At 47.5% G+C, this 27,650-nt stretch overlaps 1 protein-coding gene across 7 annotated transcripts in view; it reads left to right on the top strand.

The window, feature by feature from the left end:
* sipa1l3 (signal-induced proliferation-associated 1 like 3) overlaps positions 1 to 27,650 on the top strand; it is a 220,905-nt gene that overhangs the window by 93,848 nt on the left and 99,407 nt on the right. For 6 of the 7 annotated variants that reach the window (XM_078431200.1, XM_078431198.1, XM_078431196.1 and 3 more), the window contains exons 2-3: positions 21,201 to 23,032; positions 26,233 to 26,363. In XM_078431200.1, the coding sequence (XP_078287326.1) occupies positions 21,547 to 23,032; positions 26,233 to 26,363 (1,617 nt within the window). In that variant the 5' untranslated portion in view covers positions 21,201 to 21,546. Of the gene's footprint in view, positions 1 to 873; positions 952 to 21,200; positions 23,033 to 26,232; positions 26,364 to 27,650 lie in introns of those variants that run through there. The other variant, XM_078431194.1, reaches the window with a different exon arrangement.

Below are 27,650 nucleotides of genomic sequence, written 5' to 3'. Positions count from 1 at the left end.
TGATAACGTTTTAGACCATGAATTCAGATCTGAAGCCTTTGGTTTGGGTCATAAGTGATAGGAGCAGAATTAGGCCATTCGGCCCATCAAGTCTACTCGGCCATTTAATAATGGCTGATCTATCTCTCCCTCCTAACCCCATTCTTCTCTCCATAACCCCTGACACCCGTACTAATCAAGGAATCTATCTCTGGCTTAAAAATATCCATTGACAGCCTCCACAGCCTTCTGTGGCAAAGAATTCCACAGATTCACCGCCCTCTGACTAAAGAAATTTCTCCTCATCTTTCTAAAGGAACGTCCTTTACTTCTAAGGCCATGACCTCTAGTCCTCGACGCTCCCAGGTTTAGAGCTGCTTTTGATCCTTAAACAATGCTCCTGTTAAAATGGTTGTGCTTCACAAAATAATTAATTTTACATCGGTCTGCTTCTGTGTCATGAGAATGATCACACTGAGAGCACTGTGGTTAAAACATGAAACAGACTGTGGCATGTACTGTTTATTCACATTTAGTGCCTTCCACAGTTTATTCAATTCCACCATTCATGATGCAGCTTGGTATTTTGCCAAATATGAGTGAAAGGTGTCTATGGTGATCAATAATTTGTATTGTTCCCTTGCCAGCTGTCGCTTAAGCTTCAACTACGGTTGAGTAGACAGCACTCTGTCCCTGGAAGAGCCTCACATCCCACATCAGAAACACGAGCACTAAAGTCGAGACTGATTCTCCAGTGTGCTGCCCTGACAATCTCGCAATGTTCCGTCTCTCATCCTTTGGATAAGGGCGGCACGGTGGCACAGCGGTAGAGTTGCTGCCATACAGCACCATGGGCCCGGGTTTGATCCTGACTACAGGAGCTGTCTGTACGTAGTTTGTACGTTCTCCTCGTCACCCGCGTGGGTTTTCTCTGGGAGGTTCGGTTTTGTCCCACACTCCAAAGGCAAACAGGTTTGTGGGTTAATTGGTTTGGTAAAATATTGTAATTTGTCCCAAGTGTGTGTAAGATAATGTGAGTGTGCGGGGATCGCTGGTTGACGCTGACTCGGAAGGCCGAAGGACGTGTTTCCGCGCTGTATCTCAACACTAAACTAAATGTCAAACCAAGACCAGGTCTGCTCTTTCAGATACGCTTAAGAGAAGTCCTGGCCCAAGTAGGAGAAAGAACCTCGAGATTCCAACCTTTATTTCTCAATTGACGTCACTGAAATGTTGTTTGTGTGAGCTTGTATGTAAATTGCCTGGATGGTTTGTGCACTGTACTTCAAAAAGCATTTTGGGATATTATGAAAGTGGTGTGAAATATTTTCTTCTTGCATTAACAAATTGAACAATTGCAGATTCTAGAAATCTGAAGTAAAAACGCAAAATAGAAACATAGAAAATAGGTGCAGGAGTAGGCCATTCGGCCCTTTGAGCTTGCACCGCCATTCAATATGATCATGGCTGATCATCCAACTCAGTATCCCGTACCTGCCTTCTCTCCATACCCCCTGATCCCTTTAGCCACAAGGGCCGCATCTAACTCCCTCTTAAGTATAGCCAATGACCTGGCCTCAACTACCTTCTGTGGCAGAGAATTCCACAGATTCACCACTCTCTGTGTGAAAAAAGACTTCCTCATCTTGGTCCTAAAAGACTTCCCCCTTATCCTTAAACTGTGACCCCTTGTTCTGGGCTTCCCCAACATCGGGAACAATCTTCCTGCATCTAGCCTGTCCAACCCCTTAAGAAATACTGGAAACACAGCAAGTCAGGCAGAATCTGTGGAGAGCGAAGCACAGTTACTGTTTCAGGCTTAAGACCCTTCCTCAGAACCGGCAAAGTGAGAAGAGACGCGGTTTGTAACTTGCCTGGAATGTGGCGGGGGAATGGATAGGATAAAGCGGGAATATCGATGGTGGAGGAAGAGCAGGGTTGCTACGGGGACGCAAGAGAGAATTCTTCAGCCTTGGTGATGTGTAGGAAGGAGCTGCAGTTGCTGGTTTACACGAAGATAGACACAAAATGCTGGAGTAACTCAGCGGGACAGGCAGCATCTCTGGAGAGAAGGAATGGGTGTCGTTTTTGGGTCAAGATCCTTCTTCAGACTCCACGTTTTGGGTCGAGGCCCTTCTGAAGAGCTACATACTCTGTTTCTTTTGCTCAAGATAACATACAGAGTGCTGGAGGAACTACAGGTCAGGCATGGTCTGTGGCTGATCAGCCATGATCAGCCACGATCACATTGAATGGCGGTGCTGGCTTGAAGGGCCGAATGGCCTCCTCCTGCACCAATTGTCTATTGTCTATTGGCGCCTGAAGAAGGGTCTCGACCCGAAACGTCACCCATTCCTTCTCTCCAGAGATGCTGCCTGTCCCGCTGAGTTACTCCGGCATTTAGTCCCCAGTGAGGATTAGGTTTGCAGATACTAAAAGCTGAGGAAAGGAGTTGACTGCCACAGGACACTCTCTCATGCCTTCCTTGAAGGGCACCCAAAGAAAATCTTTCCTTTGTAAAGCATACATTCCAAAGCGGCTAACAGCCAATTCAATTATATGTCAAAAGGTTACTCTTGCAAAATGGAAGATTAATATTCACTTCACTTTTAGAAGGAAGTACATGTGGTCAAGGGAGTACAGAGTGCTTGGATTATTGGCCTCTTTGTCATTTATTTAGGCTACGCACAAGTCTAGAGGGATTCTGTGAATCATCATCATCAGTCAGAAAGACCAGGCAACATTATTTAATGATGGTGCAAATTACTGAAGTGCTTGGGGTGATGGTGACGTTTGTACTGTGATAATTTTCTTCTTTTGGTTTAATAAAATTATGAAAGGCTGAGATAGGGTAGACAGTCAGAACCTTTTTGTCCAACACTAGAGGGCAGAGAGACAAAAGCTTTTCACTGTACCTCGGTACACGTGACAATAAATTAAACTCAACTCAATAGCTATCATGTGAGAGGGGGAAATTTTAATGGAGATTAGACCAAGTGGACCCGTTGGGCCCAAACCTTTCCTGCATTGGTGCAGCACCTGCTCCTCCCCCCTCAACCCCTCCTCCCTCCACCTCCCTCCTCCCTCCACCTCCCTCCTCTCTCCCCCTCCCCTCCCCCTTCCCCTCCCCCACTCCATCCCCCTCAACCCCCCGTATCCTCCCCCCTCCCTCCCTCCTCCCTCCCCCCCCCTCCCTCCCTCCCTCCCTCCCTCCCTCCCTCCCTCCCTCCCTCCCTCCCTCCCTCCCTCCCTCCCTCCCTCCCCAGGAGATAGATTTAAACTTTAAAATGTGAATAACTTTACAAATATAACCTATTTCAATGAAACTTCTTCCATTAGCACCAAAGGGACGACGGTGAGTAAGGTGGGCCTAAAATTGTCACACTATCGTGTACCGTTTTGGCTGTAGTTCAGGGACAAACAAACAAACGAGAGATTTAGTATATAGATGCGAGGGGTAAGTTTTAACACAGAGTAGTGGAGACCTGGAACGTGCTGCAAGAGGTGGTGGCGGAGGCCAATACAATAGTAGCGTTTAAGAGGCTTTTAGACAGGCAGATGGAAGTGCAGGGAGTAGAGGGATATGGATGGTATGCAGGCAGATGAGATCCATTTAACTTGGCATGTTGGGCACCAACATTGTGGGCTGAAAGGCCGGTTCTGTGCTGTACTGTTCGATGCTTTATGTTTTAGCGCCATTTTGAATAGCTTCTTCCCTGATTCAGCTGGCCAGCACAGATATCTGAAACCTGTCTGTTGTGCTCGAGCTTGCGTCTCCGTACAGGTGTCTCTGCTCACTTGTCCCACATTTTCAGCTGTTTGGGAGCACTGTTTCTGTGGAATTGCTGCTGCTGCAACCAGATAGCGGGTGCAGCAGAGCTGTGTATTCATCATTCGCTGAACACTGGAGTGTAACCCCATCCTGACACTTTGTTCTTTGCACCACACTTGCCAGTAATTTAATGCCAGAACAAAAGTGGTTCTGTGGTGCTGAACATGGATGCAGTCCCCCATCATTACTTAGTGCCTCTGCTACGATCAATCTGCCTGGCCAGAACCGTTCGGGTTGCAATAGTGTTGACTATTACGATGATTTTTATGATCTGGAAAATGAAATCCAACCAGGGATATATTTTTCCATTTGCCACTGTTCAACAAATAAAATTGCCCAGGTAATCTAGTTAAAGTTTAAAAAAAAAAGATTATTGTTGTCTCTTGCTAACACAAAGTTAATCGTGCCTTCAAAGTCCATTGGGATAATGGGCTAGTCACTGTTGGCAATTGTACTGCCCATGAGTGGATAGGCTCAAAATGCTGGAGAAACTCAGCGGGTCAGGCAGCATCTCGGGAGAGAAGGAATGGGTGACTTTTCGGGTCGAGACCTTTCTTCAGACTGATGTCAGGGGGGGCGGGTCCTCTGCGATTTCTCCTCAAGGTATGTCCACTTTGAAGAAGTTCTCCTCCTCTCTTCGACGTTTAGATAGTTCCTCTGTCCCTCTCTTCCCCTCCCCTTCCCAGATCTCCCTCTATCTTCCTGTCTCCACCTATATCCTTCCTTTGTCCCGCCCCCCTGACATCAGTCTGAAGAAGGGTCTCGACCCGAAACGTCACCCATTCCTTCTCTCTTGAGATGCTGCCTGACCCGCTGAGTTACTCCAGCATTTTGTGAATAAATACCTTCGGTCTGAAGAAAGGGCTCGACCCGAAACGTCACCCATTCCTTCTCTCCCGAGATGCTGCCTGACCTGCTGAGTTACTCCAGCATTTTGTGTCTACCTTGGCTTTTAACCAGCATCTGCAGTTTTTTTTCCTGCCCATTTGTGGGTCCTGACTGCCCAACAAACCCCTGACAGCGTGCGTCAGAATTGGGTTAGGTGTGTTTGCTCATGAGCCATGTGGGTTTGGATAGTGTCGCGATGATAGCGAGAGGTCGAGGTGGTCCAAGATGGGCCACGTGGTTGACGGAGGATAGGCACACTGCCGAGAACAAAGGAGAACCAGGCATGGGATGCCTTGTAACTTTGTTGACGCCCTTCATGTGGCGACTCTTTGCGACTCTTTGCATACCTTGGGTGTGCAATGCAAAGAATATCACTGTGACGTCACATAGAATATTCATTCAGAATATGGTAGGGAGCCAGGGGTCGGTAGGCAGGGCACAGGGTGAGCTTGGAACAAATCTGCAAATTTCAAATCTCCAAAGTCTGAAGAAGGGTCTCGACCCGAAACGTCACCCATTCCTTCTCTCCAGAGATGCTGCCTGACCTGCCTAGTTACTCCAGCATTTTGTGAATAAATACCTTCAGTCTGAAGAAAGGTCTCGACCCGAAACGTCACCCATTCCTTCTCTCCAGGGATGCTGCCTCACCCGCTGAGTTACTCCAGCATTTTGTGTCTTATCTTCGATTGAAACCAGCGTCTGCAGTTCCTTCCTACACGTTCCCTCCAAATCTTTCCTGTCCACGATGAAAGATCAAGGTGGTGTTGGGTCTGGAATAAATTATAAGCTCCAGGGGGGCTGAACCTGTCTCGACCCTTGATTACTCGCCCACAGAGGTTTGTTGAGGTAGGGAGAGAAGGTCGGAAGTGTACGACTGTAGGTGGGTGAAAGAAAGCAACTGCTTGATCATCTCTGATTTCACACTGTTGCCAAGAGGAAATCCGCAGTTGCATTCCTGGAAGCAAAGTCAGATGGCCATCACATGTTGGAGCTCTTCTCTATCTTTCTCATGCAGTCTCCTGGGCAGGATTTACACTCTGCACATGTTCTCCAGATCTCAGCCCCCTTTTACATTTTATACCAATTAGTGGTTGAGATGGAGGAAGTTCCAGAAATGGATGAAAGCAAATGGTGCAACAATGAAAGGAGGTGTGGGATGTTTTGAATCTAATGATTGCTGCTGAGGAATGCTAAGTTCCGTGTTGGCAAGGAGCCTGTCTTTTATACTGTCACAGTCAATTTGCACTGGATAATTTAAGCCCTTCTCCCTTCTATTAACATGCTACAATATTCATTGTCATTACAAAACCATCCTTTGGCAAATATGTTTGCATTCAACGCTATAATCAACCTTCATCTGCCTAAGTGGAGCAAAGCTGATATAGAAATTGTAGTGAAGGTATTGTGGTAATGTCTTTTGGTAAGTACCTATGAATGTACACATTTACCTTTTAGATTTTTTGATTTTTTAGAGATACAGCGCGGAAACAGGCCCTTCGGCCCACCGGGTCCGCGCCGCCCAGCGATCCCCGCACTATCCTACACACAATAGGGACAGTTTTTACATTTGCCCAGCCAATTAACCTGCATACCTGTACGTCTTTGGAGTGTGGGAGGAAACCAAAGATCTCGGAGAAAACCCACGCAGGTCACGGGGAGAACGTACAAACTCCGTACAGACGGCGCCCGTAGTCAGGATCGAACCTGAGTCTCCGGCGCTGCATTCGCTGTAAGACAGCAACTCTACCGCTGCGCTACCGTGCCATCTTTGAACAGTCATTGTTCATTTCATATACAATTCAAATGAATGGCTTGCTGCAGCATTTCAAAGGTTGGTTCAGAGTTAAGTACATTGCTGTGGGCCTGGAGTTGTACAAATGCCGGATTGGATAAAGCCAGCAGTTTAGTTTAGCAGTGGAGAAACAGGGCAGAAACAGGCCCCACGACCCAACCGAGTTCACACCGACTAGCGATCCCCGCACATTAACACTATCCTACTTACACACTAGGGACAATTTACAAATTTACCGATGCCAATTAACCTGCAAACCTGCACGTCTTTGAAGTGTGGGAGGAAACCGGAGCACCCGGAGAAAACCCACGCAGGTCATCGGGAGAACATACAAACTCCGTACAGACGGCAGCACCTGAGGATTGAACCCTAGTCTCTGGCACTGTAAGGCAGCAGCTCTACCACTGTGCCACCGTGCCATCCAAAGGACATACCCATACCAGTTGTATTTTTAAATCATCCAGCAATTTCACAGAACCGAGCACTCTTTTTCCAGATGTATTTAATGTATTGAATGTGCAGAGGATTTGAACGTGTTTGCCTTTGACCTTCAGACCAAGTCCCTGAGGGAAAGTTTAGGACCAGAGGGCACCGCTTCAGAATAAAAGGACGTACCGTTAGAATGGAACAACAAAGAACTGCAGATGCTGGATTATACCAAAGATAGACACAAAGTGCTGGAGTAAATCAGCGGGTTGGGCAGCATCTCTATAGAAAAAGAATGGATGACATTTTGGATCGGCTCCCAACGCAAAATGTCAGCCACCGATTGTCTCCGGAGATGTTGCCTGATCCACTCAGTTACTCCAGCGCTTTGTATCTATCTACCTTTACAATGGAGACGAGGAGGATTTATTTTTTTTAGCCAGTGGGAGTTGAATCTGTGGAATTCATTGCCACAGACGGCTGTGGAGGCCAAGTTATTGAGTATTTTTAAAGCAGAGACTGATAGATTCTTCTTAGTATGGGCGTTAAAGGTTACAGGGAGAAGGGTGGAGAATGGGGTTGAGAGGGATACATCATGATCGGATGGTGGAAGAGGAAGAAAATTGGACTTTATTGCCTTCCATCACAGTGAGGAATCCACTGTGGTGGATGTTGATGTTAACTCTCATGTAGTTGTGTGTCTTGTTGCTTTGTTTTAGTATGGCTGTATGGTAATTCAAATGTCACTGTACCTTAATTGATACAGGTGACAATAAACTGACCTTGAAACCTTGGAAGGAGTTATGCGAAGTGCTAGTAATGATCCATTGAGTCATCAAGCTCGTGTCTTGAACATTACAATAAATAGTTATTCCTTGATTCAGATGTCTTTTATTGCCCCAATATGTAGGGACAGCTGGAAGCTACGAATTTTGTGTTTCTGTGTTATGTTCTCACAAGTGCTCATTTTTCTGATGGAAGAGTTACAGGAGCTCTGTGGCTGTTGAAATAGATGCACAAGACCATGGGCACCGAGGGAAAATCTCCAGTGCCTTGGCTGAAAGCAGATGACTCAGTCCTTCGTCTCTGTGTATGACGTCTTGTGTGCAAATTGGCTACTGCATTTAAGTAACCGCACTTTAGAAGTAACAGAATAGTTGCTGAAGGCTTTGGAACGGGCTGGGAGTATGGTACTCTAAACTTTCTCTTCGTCTGGCCAATAATGGATGACTACGTTAGATATGGTAACATGGCATCAATATTGCAACATTCAGCATCCAATGCTGTAATTATCCCCTGATTTTTATCTTTTAAGACTGAATGTATCACTAGTCCAGAAGAATAAGGAAGGAAAATTGATCCTCCATTAATTCCTGGTGATGCACAACTCTAGAAATGGATCACCCAAATTGGGAGCAATGTTAATGCTTATAGACAGTCAATCTAAGGAGAACAACTTTGAGTATTTCCCAGATACCAGGAACTGCAGGTGCTGATTTGCAAAAAAAACAAAAACAAACACAGTGCTGGAGTAATTCAGTGGGTTAGGCAGCATCTCTGGAGAACATGGATGGACGATATTTCGGATTGAGTCTGAAGAAGGGTCCTGATCCGAAACATTGCCTATCCGTGTTCTCCAGAGATGCCCGTTGAGTTACTCCAGCTTTTTGCGTCTCTTTTTGGTTCTTTTCTCTTTGTTGTAGTTCACGATATCCCCGGAGGGCTTTCTCTTCAACCTACGATCATGGCTATTAATTCTTCCATACACTTTCGAGCACCGTGGGGATGTTTGAAAGAGCGTGGTTGAATTAATGACCATGATGGAAACAATCGTGGAACCAGCAAGGTTCGTGCACTGCTGATCAAATTGCTTCCTGGCTCGGGGGGCCGTTTCTGCTACAGTAGATTTTACTTTTGGTTTGTGTCCCTCAGCTGATGGGTTGCTTTGAAAGGATTGACTTGCTCTTTCCCCTCCCCGTGGATGAGTGGCTTGCCTTTCATTCAATCCATTTCCTCTCTTCGTCTAGCTGAGACAGATAGAATTTAATTGATAGTAATTAAATCAGCCAAGTTTCTGTGTTCTTAAGTGGCCATTATGGAACTGCCTCGTGTCCCGCAGATTATAATTGGTACATTTAGAATTTGGTTATGAAGGGAGAAAGTGCCATCATATAGTTAAAAGTGGCACATCCTAAATATGATCGTTCTTTAAATCATGTTTCCTGCCCTCGTATATTAAATGTTTTAGTTTATACTGGGATAGACTTGCTTCAGTAGTAGCTTTCCAACTCTCAGCAAGTACTCAGGGCCACACTTGATGTAGACGAGAAGATCTGCTAGCAGAGTGGACCAGCAATCAGAGGTCTGGATGATTGATCCAAGGGCATGAGTTCAAACCCCACTCCAGCACCTGGGGGATTTAATTTTAAATTGAATTGAATAAGTTTATTGGCCAAGTATGTACACATGCAAGGAATTTGCCTTGGTTCTCCGCTCACAAGTAACAACACGAACATACAGTAAACAATTAAGAATAAAGCATAAAACATTATAGTTTAAACATGTGAATGAAATAAAATACCAGAGCTAAAGGAGGCTGCAAACTTTTGGTTGTTGAGTAGAGCTACTGCTCGTGGAACAAAGCTGTTTCCATGTCTGGCTGTGGCGGCTTTGACAGTCCGGAGTCGCCTTCCAGAGGGAGGGATTTCTTTCCCTTCAGATTCCCTTCAGGGAAAGAAATCTGGTCTATTATTTAATTGAATTCATTATGCAAATGAAATGAGGCCCCCTCAAATTGATTCTTTTTGCCAATTATTTTTGAGCATTCAGAGAATTATTTAGAAAATGGGGCACGTTAATGTTACTAATCCACTGAAACAAACGTTCAATGTTTGAAGCATGGAGTTTGTAGTCCGCACTTCACATGATTGAAGTCTTTACTTCACAGCTCGTCTCGGTGATTGCACTTGTTCCTTGCGAGTAATTCCATTATTTCTGATGGGTATCATGACTTGAGTTTGCCCGCTGGTGCCACTAGTTATCTGGCTATTTAAGCGCAAATCCTCTGAGTTATTGGGGTTTTAAGCTTTTGACCAGGAGCAACGTATCCCCTCGATGAACCATGCCTGGCACCAGTCACTGGAAAAATGTCCATCCCTCTGGGTCGCTGCAGTTATTGCCTTTCTGTTAAAGGCAGCTCGGTTTATATTAAACACTGATAATACTTCTGATTGTGCCTGTCACATAAGTTCATGTTCATCAGTGACAAGAGCAGAATTAGGCCATTCGGCCCATCAAGTCTACTCTGCCATTCAATCATGGTTGATCTATCTCTCCCTCCTATCCCCATTTTCCTACCTTCTCCCCACAACCCTGGCACGGTGGCGCTGCGGTAGAGTTGCTGCCTTACAGCGAATGCAGCGCCGGAGACTCAGGTTCGATCCTGACTACGGGCGCCGTCTGTACGGAGTTTGTACGTTCTCCCCGTGACCTGCGTGGGTTTTCTCCGAGATCTTCGGTTTCCTCCCACACTCCAAAGACGTACAGGTATGTAAGTTAATTGACTGGGTAAATGTAAAAATTGTCCCTAGTGTGTGTGTAGGATAGTGTTAGTGTGCGGAGATCGCTGGGCGGCGCGGACCCGGTGGGCCGAAGGGCCTGTTTCTGCGCTGTATTTCTAATTCTAAATCTAAAGCTGTGCCGCAGTTTGGGTTTCTTGAGCATGGAGTATGTCCATTGCAGTGACATCGTTCGCATTGCTAATCCTTTTTCTGCATGGCTGAATCGTAGACCTTTTATTCTCATCCATCTGCGATTCTGTAGCCGAGGAAAGAGAGCCAGTGCTAACAGTAGGCTGGGAGGCAACAAAGCTTATCAGTAGCTCGAATAACAAACTCCACCCACGTGCTTGTTCATGGGTTAATATATATTTAATATATTGGAAACTGGAGCACCTGGAGGAAACTCACAGGGTCACAGGGTGCAAATCCCACAATAACCATAACCATATAACCATATAACAACTACAGCACGGAAACAGGCCCGTTCGGCCCTACCAGTCCACGCCGACCACTCTCTCTGACCTTAGTCTCATCTACCTGTTCTCAGACCATAACCCTCCAAACCCCTCTCATCCATATACCTATCCAATTTACTCTTAAATAATAAAATCGAGCACTTCCACCAGAAACCCATTCCATACAGCCACCACCCTCTGAGTAAAGAAGTTACCCCTCATGTTACCCCTAAACTTTTGTCCCTCAATTCTGAAGTTATGTCCCCTTGTTGGAATTTTCCCCACTCTCAAGAGGAAAAGCCTACCCACGTCAACTCTGTCCGTCCCTCTTAAAACTTTAAAAACCTCTATCAAGTCCCCCCTCAACCTTCTCCAAAGAATAAAGACCCAACCTGTTCAACCTCTCTCTGTAGCTCAAGTGCTGAAACCCAGGCAACATTCTAGTAAATCTCCTCTGTACCCTCTCCATTTTGTCGACATCCTTCCTATAGCACCCAAGACAGCACCCAGGGTCAGGTCTCTGGTACTGTGAGGCAGCAGCTCTACCAGCTGCGCCACCGTGCCTCCCTTTCTTGAGACCATGTTTGTTGGGCTTTGCTCTGAATCCACATTTAGTTCCGGTTAAATCTAGAGGTGTACAGCACAGGAACAGGCTCTTTGTCCCACAATGTTTGCGCAGAACATGATGCCTAGATAAACTAATCTCATCTGCCTGCATATGATCCATATCTCTCTATACCCTGCATATCCATGCACCCAACTAAAAGCTTCTTAATGCCCCCTGTTAAGAATCAAAAGGACTTAAGTTATGGAGATGAGGCAACATTATGTCAGATTCTTCAAAGCAGGGAAAAGATTTATCTAGAATTCTTTTTCAAATTAAACTGTTGAACAGGAACCGAGGCTTGTCATTAGTCATTAATTTATTGTCACGCGCACCGAGAAACAGTGAAAACCTTTTGTTGCATGCCAACTAGTCAGCGGAAAGACAATACATGATTACAATCGAGTCATCCACATTGTACAGATAGATGATAAAGGGAATCGCGTTCAGTGCAAAATAAAGCCAGTAAAGTCTGATCAAAGATAGTATGACGAAGGGTCTCGACCCGAAACGTCGCCCATTCCTTCTCTCCTGAGATGCTGCCTGACCTGCTGAGTTACTCTAGCATTTTGTGAATAAATCGATTTGTACCAGCATCTGCAGTTATTTTCTTATATCTGTTGAGATGCTGCCTGACCTGCTGAGTTACTCCAGCATTTTGTGAATATATACCTTCGAAAGATAGTCTGAGGGTCTCCAATGAGGTAGATAGTAGTTCAGGACTGCTCTCTAGTTGTTGGTAGGATGGTTCAGTTGCCTGATAACAAACAGCTGGGAAGAAACTGTCCCTGAATCTGGAGGTGTGCGTTTTCACACTTCTGTACCTCTTGCCTGATGGCAGAGGGGGGAGAGTGGCCGGGGTGCGACTGGTCCTTGATGATGCTGCTGGCCTTGCCGAGGCAGCGTGAGGTGTAAGTGGTGTCAATGGAAGGGAGGTTGGTTTGCTTGATGGTCTGGGCTGCGTCCACAATTCTCTGCAGTTTCTTGCGGTCTTGGGTGAAGCTGTTGCCAAGTCATGTGTCCCATTAAATTGCGGTTGAGGATGCAATGTGATTACTTTCAGAAAGGTCAGGAGCAACGAGTGATTAGCGTGGGGATTGATTTTCTTGATGGAGAAGTGTATACAGATCTGCAGTGTGATGGGTTGAGGCTCTTTCTTGCATAAATCAAGAGTTGCCCTCCTTCTCCATGTTATTAGCTTGTGATCTATTTTCCTTTGCCACAGTGCTGTAGAAGACCACAGTGCATTCCCTGATCTCCCGGTGTGATTACAGAGTGAGGGGATGAAGAATGATTGCGGTATAAGCACTGCGGGTTATTGGAGAGATATTTGCAATTGATCAGCAAGGAATTCTCTGGCCATTGTACATTGTGAGGCCCAATAATTCAATCATGCCATTTAAAGACCCAGGCCATGAAATTTCTATTAAGTTTCTGAGCGTAATCGGATTTGGGAGTCGCGGCTTACTGCTTTATGTCAGCAGACCCAGCTTAATCAGGATAAATTTAACATCTGTAGGCACCAGGCAGTGTTGTAAAACAGGAGAAATGGGGACTCCTCCTGAATCCTGATGACTTTCACACATCAAAATACTGCTTCCCGCAGCGATGGCAAAATGAATGGGCCTGGAATGAATCTTGCGGTATGGTACGCTAAGGAAATTTATTTGTCACGTATACCGAGGTACAATAGACAATAGGTGCAGGAGGAGGCCATTTGGCCCTTCGAGCCAGCACCGCCATTCAATGTGATCATGGCTGATCATTCTCAATCAGTACCCCGTTCCTGCCTTCACCCCATACCCCCTGACTCCGCTATCCTTAAGAGCTCTATCTAGCTCTCTCTTGAATGCATTCAGAGAATTGGCCTCCACTGCCTTCTGAGGCAGAGAATTCCACAAATTCACAACTCTCTGACTGAAAAAGTCTGAAGAAGGGTTTCGACCCGAAACGTCACCTATTCCTTTGCTCTGGAGATGCTGTCTGTCCCGCTGAGTTACTCCAGCCTTTTGTGTCTAACCCCAGGTCCTTGATGTGCGGTGATGTTCACATGGCATGTCGATGATCTGCTGCATTATTACTGTCTACAACTCTATAATGAACTCCAGCTAACTGCCGTGACATTTGATGTTGTGCATTCCTAGTCCTCAGATACTAGATATGTCTGCCTGGATTACCAGAGTCCAGTTTGAGAGTTAAGTTGAGTGAGCAGTTTATGTTCAGTTGGGGTGTTTATTTCTTGTCGGGTACATTCTAATGTTTACAATTGCTGGGTTTCTCTTGGCTTTGAAGATGCAGTTGGCAGGTGGTTTATTCAGAGTGTGAGATTCATTTTGATGGGGCCGAGTGAAGTTAAGACCATCTTAATTCGAGCTGCCCACACACCACGGAGATTGGGTCACAACTGGATCATGTTCTAGGGAACTAACCGTATGGAGACTGATTTACTGTGTGTGTGTGTTTGGTAATAGCAGATCACTTGTTGCAAGCAAGAAACCGCACTTTGCATCTTGTGCTTCATGCATGGAGTCGCAGTCTTTTTCTAACTTCAACATTGTCCGTAAAGAGCAGAATCTTTTGTTAAAGATGTTCCTCAAACAATGGAGGTGGTGCAGCTGGTAGAGCTGCTGCCTCACAGCGCCAGAGGTCCAGGTTTGTTCTGTGTGGATTTTGTATGTTCTCCCTGCGGCTGCGTGGAATTCTTCCATTTCCTCTCGCGTCACAAGGATTGTAGGTTAATTGGCCTCTGTAAATTGCCCCAAGTGTGTTAGGGAATGGATGAGAAAGTGGGATAACATAGATCAAGTGCGACTGGGTGATTGATGGTTTGCATGCACTCGGTGGGCTGAAGGGCCTGTTCCAAAGCTGTACCTTGAAACTAAACTAATTTTCTTGTTGACTCTGCTTGTTGTCCAGTGCGAAGGGGGTATGGGGAGTCAGGGGGTGTGGGGAGAAGGCAGGAACGGGGTACTGATTGAGAATGATCAGCCATGATCACATTGAATGGCGGTGCTGGCTCGAAGGGCCGAATGGCCTCCTCCTGCACCTATTGTCTATTGAATCATTGTTTGTGGCCATGATAGTTCAGTGTGTCAACAAAGCTGAATTGGGCCTCGTAGTTTAGTTTTGTTTCTAGTCATGTGCCCAGTGATGCATCGTAATGCTTGTTCTCCATGCTGTCAAACCATATTATGCACGAATGCAGTAGATCCTCTTGGAACAGCACACTGAGTATTGCCGCGTTCGTGCCATCTCGAAAAGGGGCAAGTCTCTGCGAAGTTCAATTTTGGCCCGTGGATATATGCACTTTCTTATTTTCACACTTTAAGGCTTGGATCTTTGATTGGTACGGGTGTCGGGGGTTGTGAGGAGAAGGCAGGAGAATGGGGTTGAGAGGGAAAGATAGATCGGCCATGGTTGAATGGTGGAGTAGACATGATGGGCTGAGTGGCCTGTTTCATATAACATGAAGATCCTGGCGGCACTGGGTGGATGGTGCAGGGGTCGGCCTGGCCCATCGCCATGCCGTTGGCTCCTTCCGCCGCCGCTCCGCGCTCGATCCGCTCGCTCGCCCGCCCGGCTGCTGTAGGACCTCCCGCGGCCGTCTCCACCAGCGCGACTCCCGCAAAGGTGCCGTCCGTCATCTCCAACCGCCACCCCTCTGCATCCGGAAAAGGGATGTGACCCAGAGCGTGGCCTCGTGTGGACCCTGGCAGGCTTTGGGCTTTGAACCACAGAGTTTGACATTTCTGTGTTGAACCTAATTTGGATAACTGTGTAAGAATGGAATGAGCAAAATCAATCTGGTCACCCAATGCCTGATTAGCACGCAACACTGGTTAGCACGCAACAAGAGCTTTCCACTATATCTCGGTACACGTGACAATAATCTCAACTCAAACCCACCTTGGCCCAGCAGTTTCCGGGACTTCCCGGTTTTTAACTAGGCCATCCCATATCACTGGCAGAGTTACTCATCACTTCTCCTTCAGGTCCTTGCCAAAAGGCAGCCAGCCTAGAGTTGACAGCAGGCTGGCAATATCTTCTGGGCCAACACCTAACACCATCTGTCGTGGGAATCCTCCTAGTTTCACATTAACTGTCCACGCACAGAGTATAACAAAGGTGGAAGAAATATGTTCAGCGGGTTCTGTATAAATGGGAAATCGGCAGCCTTTCTTGTCAAAATACAATACAAAAAATACAATACAATATATCTTTATTGTCATTGTACCCAGGGGTACAACGAGATTGGGAATGCGCCTCCCATACGATGCAATAGTTTAATTAATTTAGACAACAGCAACCCAACGAAATAATTGTAACAGTTTTAGACAGGATAAAGTGCAAGTTGATCTGTGCCGGATCACTATGCGATGTGACCATCCGGCTCAGCAGGACCGGTTCATAGCAGCTATGGCCCTGGGGATGAAGCTGTTCCTGAGTCTGGAGGTGTGGGCGTAGAAGGCCTTGTATCGTCTGCCCGATGGAAGGAGTTCGAACAGACTGTTGCAAGGGTGTGAAGAGTCTTTGTGGATGCTGGTGGCTTTTCTGAGGCATCGTGTGTTGTAGATGCCCTCCAAATGTGTTGTGAGGAACTGCAGATGCTGGTATATACCAAAGATATACCAGCTGAGTTACTCAGCTGGTCAGGCAGCATCTCTGGAGAGATGGAACGTATCGGGTCAGACTGAGGAAGGGTCTCGACCAGAAATGTCACCCATCCTTTTTCTCCAGAGATGCTGCCTGAACCGCTGAGTTACTCCAGCACTTTGTATCTATCCTTTCTTGTCATTTGCCTCTACCGTTGAATATAAGAACAGATGGGAGTGGAGTAAGTTAGCCAGCCCCTGGAGCTTGCACATCCAGTAGGATATTAATTGAGTTGCCTCCTCCCGTTACCCCAGTATGTAGCAGTGTTATTGTTCTTGAGTGAGCTATGCTAGAAATAAGAGTTGCTTGTATCCTCTTTATCAAAGGTCTGGAAAACGTTTGTTGCAAGTTTGGAATTTAATCTACTTCTGTATAATTTGACATCATCGAGATTGAATGGCAGTGCAGTTATGCAGCTGGTGGAGTTGCAGTCTCGTTGCGCCAGAGACCCAGGTTCAATCCTGACCTCGGGTGCTGTCTGAGTGGAGTTTGCAAGTTCTCCCGTGACCATGTGGGCTTCCTCCGGGTGCTCCGGTTTCCTCCCACATCACAAAAGACTTATGGATTGGTATGTTAATTTGTTTAGTTTAGTTTAGAAACAGTGCAGAAACAGGCCCTTCTGCCCACCGGGTCCGCGCCGACCAGCGATCCCTGCACATTAACACTATCCTATCTATACCCACTAGGGACAATTTTTACATTTGCCTAGCCAATTAGCCTGCATACCTGTACATCTTTGGAGTGTGGGAGGAAACCGAAGATCTCGGAAAAAGGTCACGGGGAGAACGTACAAACTCTGTACAGACAGCGCCCGTAGTCGGGATCCAACCCGGGTCTCCGGCGCTGCATTCGCTGTAAGGCAGCAACTCTACCACTGCGGCCGCCATTGGTGGAGCTGGAACACGTGGCTGCTGCTGGGTGAGGTCACGCGGGGCAGTGATGTCAACCTTGGTCCCGTATTTGGAAGTGGGGAAGTTGGCAACCCTATGTCAGCTAGCTGGTTGAATGAGCATTCAGGGTGGGGTGGAGGGGGCAAGGTAGTCGTTGGTGAGCAGGGCCTGTGAAACACCTCACTTATGGTTTGTTCTGCATTATATTGATTGTTTTTTTAATTTATTGAACCTTTTAAAAATTATGGACAGGCAGCACCTCTGGATAGAAGGAAAGGGTGACTTTTTGGGTCGACACCCTTCTTCAGACTGAGAGTCAGGGGAGAGGGATACACAGAAATATGGAATGGTAAGGTGTGAAAACCTTATTTTTGTGTCTATCTTTGCTGTAAACCAGATTTACATCTTTGCTGTAAATCTATCGGGTATTGTGTTTACAAACCCGTTGTGCTGTTGCTAGCAAGAATGTTATTGTGTAGGAAGGAACTGCAGATGCTGGTTTACACTGAAGATAGACTCAAAATGCTGGAGCAACTCAGTGGGACAGGCAGCATCTCTGGAGAGAAGAAATGGGTGAAGTTTCGGGTCGAGACCCTTCTTCAGTCTGATGTCAGGGGAGGGGGCGGGATAAAGATAGGATGTAGTCGGAGACAGGTGGGAGAACTGGGAAGGGGGAGGGGAAAGAGAGGGAAAGCAGGCACTATCTGAAGTTAGAGAAGTCAATGTTCATACCGCTGGGGTGTAAACCACCCAAACGAAATATGAGGTGCTGTTCCTCCAATTTGCGCTGGGCCTCACTCTGACAATGGAGGAGGCCCAGGACAGAAAGGTCAGATTGGGAATGGGAGGGAGAGTTGAAGTGCTGAGCCACCGGGAGATCAGGTTGGTTAAGACGGACGGAGCGGAGGTGTTCAGAAATGGGTGAAGTTTCGGGTCGAGACCCTTCTTCATGGCTGAGAATGATCAGCCATGATCACATTGAATGGCGGTGCTGGCTCGAAGGGCTGAATGGCCTCCTGCTGCACCTATTGTCTATTATCTACTGTCTATTCAGACCGAGAGTCAGGGGAGAGGAAAACAGTTTTTCATTGAATTTCCTTGCTCTGTTCAGGTACATACAACAATTAAACATTCCTGACTCCCTTTTGAATCTTGAGTGTGAGGCATCAACACCAGGCTGAATGCAGTAAATCTATACACAAAAACTCTCATTTGTTTGTTTGTTTGTTCCTGAACTACAGCCAAAACGGTACACGATAGCGCGACAATTTTAGGCCCACCTTAATCACCGTCGTCCCTTTGGTGCTAATGGAAGAAGTCCCATTGAAATCGGTGTTATATTTTTTAAGTTATTCAATTTTTAAAGTTTAAATCTATCTCCTAGGGAGGGGGGAGGGAGGTGGGGAGGGAGGGCGGGGGAGGAGGGAGGATAAGGGGGGTTGAGGGGGATGGAGTGGGGGGAGGGGAAGGGAGAGAGGGGAGGAGGGAGGATAAGGGGGGTTGAGGGGGATGGAGTGGGGGGAGGGGAAGGGGGGAGGGTGCTGCACCAATGCAGGAGAGGTTTGGGCCCAACGGGTCCACTTGGTCTAGTATCAACAAAAATCCACTCTGCCTTTTCTGCTTTTGGAAGGTAGGGCTATTTCCTGCGAAGCTGTCATCTCGATGAATTATGTTGCAGCACCAAGACAAAGCCCATGCCGTTTATTCTTGGTGAATAGCTGAGTGTTGGCACGACTTGCTTTCTGCTCCGTGTGGAACCTGAGGCAGCCGAGTCCACAGAGTCACGTTGTCCAGGTCTGCACTGGCCTGCCCCAGAAAGACAGCTTTCCACACTCCTCCACACCCCCCCCCCACCCCACCCCACCCCACCCCGATCGCCAGCGATCTGCCAACACCTACTCTGCTCGACAGTTGTGGGAAAGCAGGATAACTGAAACCGATTCCCAAACACCAAGCTGAACACGTTGCTGGGCGGTTCACATCCTTGTTAAGAAGAAACTTGCTCTTGTAAGATGAAAGCCTATTGTGGGGTTTCACTTTGGTTTTCCCAGGTGGAGGAGCAACTTGTGAAAGAACCCAGCCTCTGTTTTTGGTGGTTGTGTCATTTCCACAGAGGATGGATCAAGGAAGGGGGGGGGGGGGGGAAGAAAAGAGAGGGGGGAAAGAAAGAGAGGGGGGGGGGTGAAAGAGACAAAGAAACAGAGGGGGGGAAAGTGAAGGAAAGGGGGGGTGGTGGTGGAAAGAGAGAATGAAAGAGGGCGGGAAGAAAGAGAGAGCGAGGGGGGGAAGAGAGAGCGGGGGGAAGAAAGAGAGAGCGGGGGGGAAGAAAGAGAGAGCGGGGGTAAGAAAGAGAGAGCGGGGGAAGAAAGAGAGAGGAGGAGGAAGAAAGAGAGAGCGGGGGGAAGAAAGAGAGAGCGGGGGGGAAAGAGAGAGCGGGGGGAAGAAAGAGAGAGGAGGGGGGAAGAAAGAGAGAGGAGGGGGGAAGAAAGAGAAGTGGGGGGGAAGAAAGAGAGAGCGGGGGGGAAGAAAGAGAGCGGGGGGGGAAGAAGGAGAGAGCGGGGGGGAGAAAGAGAGGTGCGAGAAATAAAGAGGGGGGGAGGAAATGGGGGAGAAAGGGACAACGAAAGAGAGGAGGAGGGAGAGGAAGTGAGAAGGAGAGAGGGGAAGGAGGCATGTATTGTTGTCAGCCACCTGCACCCTGCGTTAGTTGAAGCTGCAGACTGCCTGTGTAAACTGGGCTGCTGTCAAAGGTGCTTTGACCCCTGAGATGGCTCTCGAGGACATTATTGCAGGGAACAAACAGCAGAGTGATCTGTTAGGCTGCTGGGGCTTGTTTCTAAGCTGCAGGTTCATTGTGATTCTGTGAAACGAAAAGTGGATTACATGAAATCTGTCTGTGTATTAAACTCTCCATCCTGTGAAAACTCAGCAGGTCTCCCAGCTCATTTTTGCAAAATCATTTTCTACATTAAGGTTATTGTCTGTGCTGCAAGGCCAGCGTGGAGCTTGGTATTGTTCAGTCTGTTACAGAGCTGGGCAGTTCTGGGCTATGTGTGGATGCGTTCTTTTCTGTGAAAACCATAGATGCAGCAATTTTTGTGTGAAGGCAGACTTGAAATGGGTTCTCTAAATTGTGCCGCTTGAAGTCCAATTAATATCTGCTGGTGTCTTTTTACAAAGTCAAGATCTTGCTTTAGTTCACCTTCACTGGCGCAGTGAGTCACCCTGGTGGTGTGGCTGCACTTCTGGTTATCCCATCTATGGATCACACAAGTTTTTAATCATTTATTAGACCAAGTTGGGCCCAAAACTCTCCTGCATTGGTTCAGCCCCCTTCCGCCCTCTCCCCTCCCCTCCCCCTTCCCCCCCACTCCATCCCCCTCAACCCCCCCTTATCCCTCCATCCCCCTCCCTCCCCCCCTCCCTCCCTCCCTAGGAGATAGATTTAAACTTTAAAATGTGAATAACTTCAAAAATACAACACCGATTTCAATGAAACTTCTTCCATTAGCACCAAAGGGACGACGGTGAGCAAGGTGGGCCTAAAATTGTTGCGCTATCGTGTACCGTTTGGCTGTAGTTCAGGAACAAACAAACAAACAAACGAGAGTTTTAGTATGTAGATGATACTACCATTGCTAGTATATACCTAGGATTTGCATGGTCATTCTGGTTAATATAAATAATTGTTTAAAGTTTTTTAAAGATTCTGTACTTTCGTGGTGCTAGCTCGAAGGGCCAAATGGCCTCCTCCTGCACCTATTTTCTATTTCAGTAATTAATTTGTTCTCTGATGTCAATAGCAATCAAATGGAACATTTGGTACGGGCAGGGTAATTAGACTTAAATCTCATTCTCTTGGAGCTCAAATACACTTACAGATGTTGTTACTCTTGTCAGAAGTGCATTTAGTTATCAGACACATCTAGGTTGTCCATTTCAGTGCGCACTCCGGTGATTTATCTGACAAGTTTCATACTCTCGAGATGATAAATGTTCTCTGCCATTTTCCTTGTTACTTCTAATTGCTAACGAATGGTGCAGTGCATCCAGAATGTTTAATTCAAGATTTCAATGACTTCAGTCCCGAGTGGTAATTTGTTATTCTGCTCTCATTTCAGGACGGCCACGATCTCCAAACTGCTTAAAGGATCAAATGAAATGCCGCTGACGATCTGTTGAAGCACGCCTGGAGGATATCTGGAATTAGCCGAGTTTTACACAGTGGCAGATTTTGTATCTTTGGTCTTCGAGATTCAATTTCTTTATGTCGCAAGGAAATATTCGGCATGTGGATGTCAAGGAATTATAAAACGATGCATCTGATCCAGATACATTGTACAGCTGGTCTTTAATTACGCTTCTTGGAATCACTTCTGTTTTCGGCTTGGTCCTGCAGCTTCCAGCAATCAAGGAAATGAGCGGCACTTTTCTGTTGCTCCCCGCGAGACTGCATGTTAATGGACTATGACAACCTATAGACCTGTCCAAAATGACAAGGTGGAGGTTGGTGGATTAGTTGTAGGTGGAGTGGACGTTCTCGCAGGTACGAGCGCGTGTGATTACCATGCATCTCTGTTCGGGGTCCAGAATGGGAACGTTTGCAACCCGGGAGAAAACGCGCCCCGCGCAAGTTCCACCCCCGCCATGCCGAAGATGGGCGTCCGCGCTCGAATTGCCGACTGGCCTCCAAAGCGGGATCTAACAAAATATCCAGCCCTCGTTCCGGCGCGGGACTCGGACGGATCCATGATGGACTTTGAGCTCATCTCGGCGCGAGGGTTTCAGAATGGGCAGTGTTACCCGAACTATCCAAATGCTTCCCAGACCCCCTGGGCCCGAGCCCCCTCGCACAGGCCCCAAGGCAAAGCTAGGGAGGTGGAGTTCCAGAACGATTGGCCCCGGGCTCCAGGCAAAGTGTTTGTCCCACTGAGGGCACGAAGTAACAGCGAGGTTACACTCAATGAATATGATGGGGACGGGGCCCTGGACCTGAAAGGCCCCAAACACGGCATTGGGATGCTCCCCTTGAGGGAATACGGCAGCACCTCGTCCATAGACGTTCACGGAATGGCGACGGAGAGCTTTTTCGACATGCTGAAGGAGTACAAAAACGAGAAGATTGACCAGCGGAGCTCCGTGCCAGACGAGCTGAGGAAGCTGCAGCGGACAGACCCCAGCATGGCCTCCAGCCTCAGCCTGGAGGGCAGCGGCAGGGCCGACGACAGCCGCAGCGAGTCGTCCCAAAGAGAGGAACCAAAGAGCGCGCACAAAGACCGGGAGAAAGCGCGCAAGAAGCAATCGCGGCACGAGAGCGGCGAGTCCATCATGAAGAAGCTTCGCAGCAGCAAGAGCGAGCAGGATTCGGGGCGGTCGAGCTCGGATCACGATGACGGCCGATCGCAGGACAGCGCCAAGCCCTGGGCTTGCCAGAAGAGCTTTGGTCACTTTGACGTGCAGAGCATCCTGTTCGACCTCAACGAAGTGGTGAGCAACAGGAACTACGTGGCCCACCGGAGGAACACCACCACCGGCGCCTCTGCCGCCTCCGCCACCGCGCTGGCCGTGTCGCGCTCTCTCGCCGTGGGGAACCTGGATGCTCGGTTTCCCAGCACCGAGGAGGTGAACGGCAGAGAGAGCCTGGATCTGGAGCTGGACGACAGCAAGTGCAACGACCTGCTCCTCGAATGCCCCCACTTCCGCATTGAGACGGGTGGTTGCAACGAGCGAGACATCAGCCTGTCGAAGGCCAGCGTCCACGCCGGGCAGGGCGGCGGCGACTGTGAGGCAGCCTTCCCAAAGCTGGCCTGGAACCCGTACTACACAAACGCCAGCGTCTCTGTGCTCGAGGTGCCAAAGGAGTTGCAGCAGCAGCAGGAGCGGCTGAAGCACTTCAGCATCGAGCATGTGGACCGCGGGGCCAGATACTACCAAGATTACTTCCACGGGAAAGGTATGTCCTTGAGTAAAAGGAGAAGGACAAATAGAAACGATCTTCCCGCACTGTCTTTAACTGTACATTCACTGCCTGAGTTTAGTTCAGAGATGCATACAATAATCCAAATGCAGCCCAACCAATATTTAATCATTCTCACAAAATGCTGGAGTAACTCAGCAGGTCAGGCAGCATCTCAGGAGAGAAGGAATGGGTGACATTTCGGGTCGAGACCCTTCTTCAGACTGATGAATCATTCTCAGCCTGGATGGAGTGGATGTGGAGAGGATGCTTCCACTAGTGGGAGAGTCTAGGACCAGAGGGCACAGCCGCACAATTAAAGAACGTATCTTTAGGAAGGAGATGAGGAGGAATTTCTTTAGCCAGAGGGCGGTGAATCTGCGGAATTCATTGCCACAGACGGCTGTGGAGGCCACAAGTCAATGGATATATTTAAGGCAGAGATAGATAGATTCTTGATTAGTACGGGTGTCCGGGGTTGTGAGGAGAAGGCTGGAGAATGGGGTTAGGAGGGAGAGATAGATGAGCCATGATTGAATGGCAGAGTAGACGTGATGGGCCGAATGGTCTAATTCTAATCCTATCACTTATGAACCTATTGAAGCACTATCCTCGTCACTGGCTCTGCTCCACACCTCTCTTCCCATCGCCATATCCATCTCGGGAATACGTCACACTGTTGGAACAAAGCCACCTGGGGGAGGGGAAGGTACACAGCAGGATCCCAGCTGGGGTGACCCTTGCTTGGATCTGAGCCACTGGAGAGACCCATTTGTCCTGTAGTTTTAGATGAGGGATACAGTGTGAAAACATGCCCTTTGGCCCACAAAGCCCGTGACTAGCATTACCCTACACACTAGGGACAATTTATCATTTTTACCAAATTAGCCAATTAACCTACCATTAACCTGTACGTCTTTGCGAGTGGAGTGTGGGAGAAAATAGGAGCACCTGGAGAAAACCCACACAGGTCACGGGGAGAACGTACAAACTCCATACAGGAAGCACCCGTGGTCGGGATCGAACCCAGATCTCTGGAGCTGTGAGGTAGCAGCTCTACCCGCTGCGCCACCATGTTACTTATGGATCTTGTCAGTTATAATCGTAGATTTCTGCACACCCGTTGATCTCCACCCTTATATCAAGATGACTCCCACCAACCACGCCTTCCCTCCATTTTGTATTCAGTGCCCAACTTTCACCATCATAGACAATAGACAATAGGTGCAGCAGGAGGCCATTCGGCCCTTCGAGCCAGCACCGCCATTCAATGTGATCATGGCTGATCATTCTCAATCAGTACCCCGTTCCTGCCTTCTCCCCATACCCCCTGACTCCGCTATCCTTAAGAGCTCTATCTAGCTCTCTCTTGAATGCATTCAGAGAATTGGCCTCCACTGCCTTCTGAGGCAGAGAATTCCACAGATTCACAACTCTCTGACTGAAAAAGTTTGTCCTCATGTCAGTTCTAAATGGCCTACCCCTTATTCTGAAACTGTGGCCCCTTGTTCTGGACTCCCCCAACATTGGGAACATGTTTCCTGCCTCTAACGTGTCCAACCCCTTAATAATCTTATACGTTTCGATAAGATCTCCTCTCATCCTTCTAAATTCCAGTGTATACAAGCCTAGTCGCTCCAGTCTTTCAACGTATGACAGTCCTGCCATTCCGGGAATTCACCTAGTAAACCTACGCTGCACGCCCTCAATAGCAAGAATATCCTTCCTCAAATTTGGAGACCAAAACTGCACACAGTATTCCATTAAATGCCAGGGATATTTAATATTGCAGGTCTGTGGAAGTACTTGTGGAACCACTTCACTTTGAATGCTGCCATTGATGCCATGCATTTGGACATCATTTCCAGTGCCGTGGCTGTTGGATAAAAAGCGCTTTCAAATAAAGCAGATTGTGCCAATAATCTGAAAACGGGCCTCGACCTGAAACGTCACCCACTCCTTCTCTCCAAAGATGCTGCCTGTCCCGCTGAGTTACGCCAGCATTTTGTGGCTATCCTCGATGCCAATAATCAAGTTTATTTAAATGGGATGTGGGGCAAGTTTCTTTCCACGGTGGGGGCCTGGAACGCACTGCCAGGGGTGGTGGTGGAGGCAGATACAATTGTGGCATTTGCCAAACTTTTGGATGGGCACATGGATATGCAGGGAATGGAGGGATATGGATTACGTGTAGGGAGGTAAGAGTTAACCTTGGCATCATGTTTGGCACTGACATTGTAGGCCAAAGGGCCAATTCCTGTGCTGTTTTATTCTATGTACTATTGTTTCCAAATGAATGTTTGCTGATCATGGACAAGCCCTTAAGCATCATTTCTAATTGGCTTGGAACAATTGGGATAAATTGTTAAGAAGTAAGAATAATAATATCACCTTGCATGGAATTATTAATAAAGGATTTGGTGTGAGTCATCCGATTGTCAGGCAGGAGGGAGACTTGGACTGAGTGCCTTCTAATGCCCCAGCCCCTGATGGTGAACTTGCTGTTCATTGAATCATGGAACCTAGTCGAGTTGGAGCACTTGTGTTTCATCTGTGCTGAGTTTCTTGATCTCTGCTCAGGGAGCATTTAGACTTCTGTAGTTCCCTCCAGCAACTACTGGGGAGCAAAGGGAATGACAATAGACAATAGACAATAGGTGCAGGTGGAGGCCATTCGGCCCTTCGATCCAGCACCGTCATTCAATGTGATCATGGCTGATCATTCTCAATCAGTACCCCGTTTCTGCCTTCTCCCCATACCCCCTGACTCCGCTATCCTTAAGAGCACTATCCAGCTCTCTCTTGAATGCATTCAGAGAATTGGCCTCCACTGCCTTCTGAGGCAGAGAATTCCACAGATTCACAATTCTCTGACTGAAAAAGTTTTTCCTCATCTCAGTTCTAAATGGCCTACCCCTTATTCTTAAACTGTGGCCCCTTGTTCTGGACTCCCCCAACATTGGGAACATGTTTCCTGCCTCTAACGTGTCCAACCCCTTAATAATATTATACGTTTAGATAAGATCTTCTCTCATCCTTCTGAATGGAGGCAGAGACACAAGGAACAAGGGATTTAGTTTGGAGATAGAAAGTGGAAACTGGCCCTTTGGCCCACCGAGTCCTCACTGACCATGGCGGTTTCCGAATCAGTCCTTTCCTTTCATGAATTCACCTCTTGTTTCACTGTGTATTCACAGAGCACTGGAATTACTTTGGAGTGGATGAAAAGCTCGGCCCAGTGGCTGTAAGCATCAAGAGGGAGAAACTGGAGGACACCAAAGAGCAAGCACCTCAGTACGTCTACCGAATCATCTTCAGGACAAGTGAGGTGAGTGAGGGGCAGTGGTCTTAATGAAACTACATTGCACGGGGCTTTGGTCTGAGAACATTTTTACCGCAGTTTTTGTGTTGTGATTTTCATGCAGTAATTCTGGATATTCTTGTGAAAGAGACTTTTGGGAAAGAAATTCAGTTGGAAGCATATAAATAGTTCATGGATCTCAAATAGGTCACCATAAATTAAATGCTTCATTACAAATGGGATGTTTGACAGTAAAGCGTTAGAGGGGATGTGCAACACCAAAAGGGAGTTCTCCATACACGAATGGTTTGAGGAAAATGTATATGTTGTGAAGATTTGATAATGTAGCCATCCTTGGTGTCCAGCGGATAGTCCAATGAGTTCCCAGGGTGTGGGAATCATGGGCAGGATTGGCATGTATTGCAGCCTCCATGGGTCTGTGTTAAGCTGGTGGGAGCCTGTGGCCTTGAACTACTGCAGTCTCTTAGGTGAAGGTGCTTGAAGAGAGTGGTGAGGAAGGTGAAGATGTCATAGAGCTATACAGCCTGGATACAGGCCCTTCGGCCCAACTTGTCCACACCGGCCACAGTTTAAGAATAAGGGGTAGGCCATTTAGAACGGAGATAAGGAAAATATTTTTCAGTCGGAGAGTTGTGAATCTGTGGAATTCTCTGCCTCAGAAGGCAGTGGAGGCCAATTCTCTGAATGCATTCAAGAGAGAGCTAGATAGAGCTCTTAAGGATAGCGGAGTCAGGGGGTATGGGGAGAAGGCAGGAACGGGGTACTGATTGAGAATGATCAGCCATGATCACATTGAATGGTGGTGTTGGCTCGAAGGGCCACATGGCCTACTCCTGCACCTATAGTCTATTGTCCATTGACCAACATGTCCAGTCTACGCTAGTCCTACCTGCCTGCGTTTGGTCCATATCCTAAACCTACCTTAGGTTTATGTTAAGGCCCCCCTTGGTCATGGCTGACCATGGGTGATGCATCCTGGTTGTTGGCTGCTTGCTCCAAACCTCGGCTAAAGCAGCGTCGATGTGTGGTCGTTTTTATGTGATAAGTGCAGAATTAAGCCATTCGGCCCATCAAGTCTACTGCACCATTCAATCATGGCTGATCCTATCAATGTACCTGTCCAAAAGTATTTTAGAACGTTGTGATAGTACCAGCCTCAATTACCTCCACTGAGAAATCATTCCTTAAACTCTTGGTGTAAAAAAAGTTGCCCCTCAGGTTCCTATTAAATAGTTTCCCCCCTCATCTTAAACCTACACCCTCTGGCTCTTGATTCCCCTATTCTGGGTAAAA

Source organism: Rhinoraja longicauda, chromosome 41 (assembly GCF_053455715.1).
Source record: "Rhinoraja longicauda isolate Sanriku21f chromosome 41, sRhiLon1.1, whole genome shotgun sequence".
In the NCBI taxonomy this organism is placed as follows: domain Eukaryota; kingdom Metazoa; phylum Chordata; class Chondrichthyes; order Rajiformes; family Arhynchobatidae; genus Rhinoraja; species Rhinoraja longicauda.
This window is presented reverse-complemented; position numbering and strand designations above follow the sequence as displayed.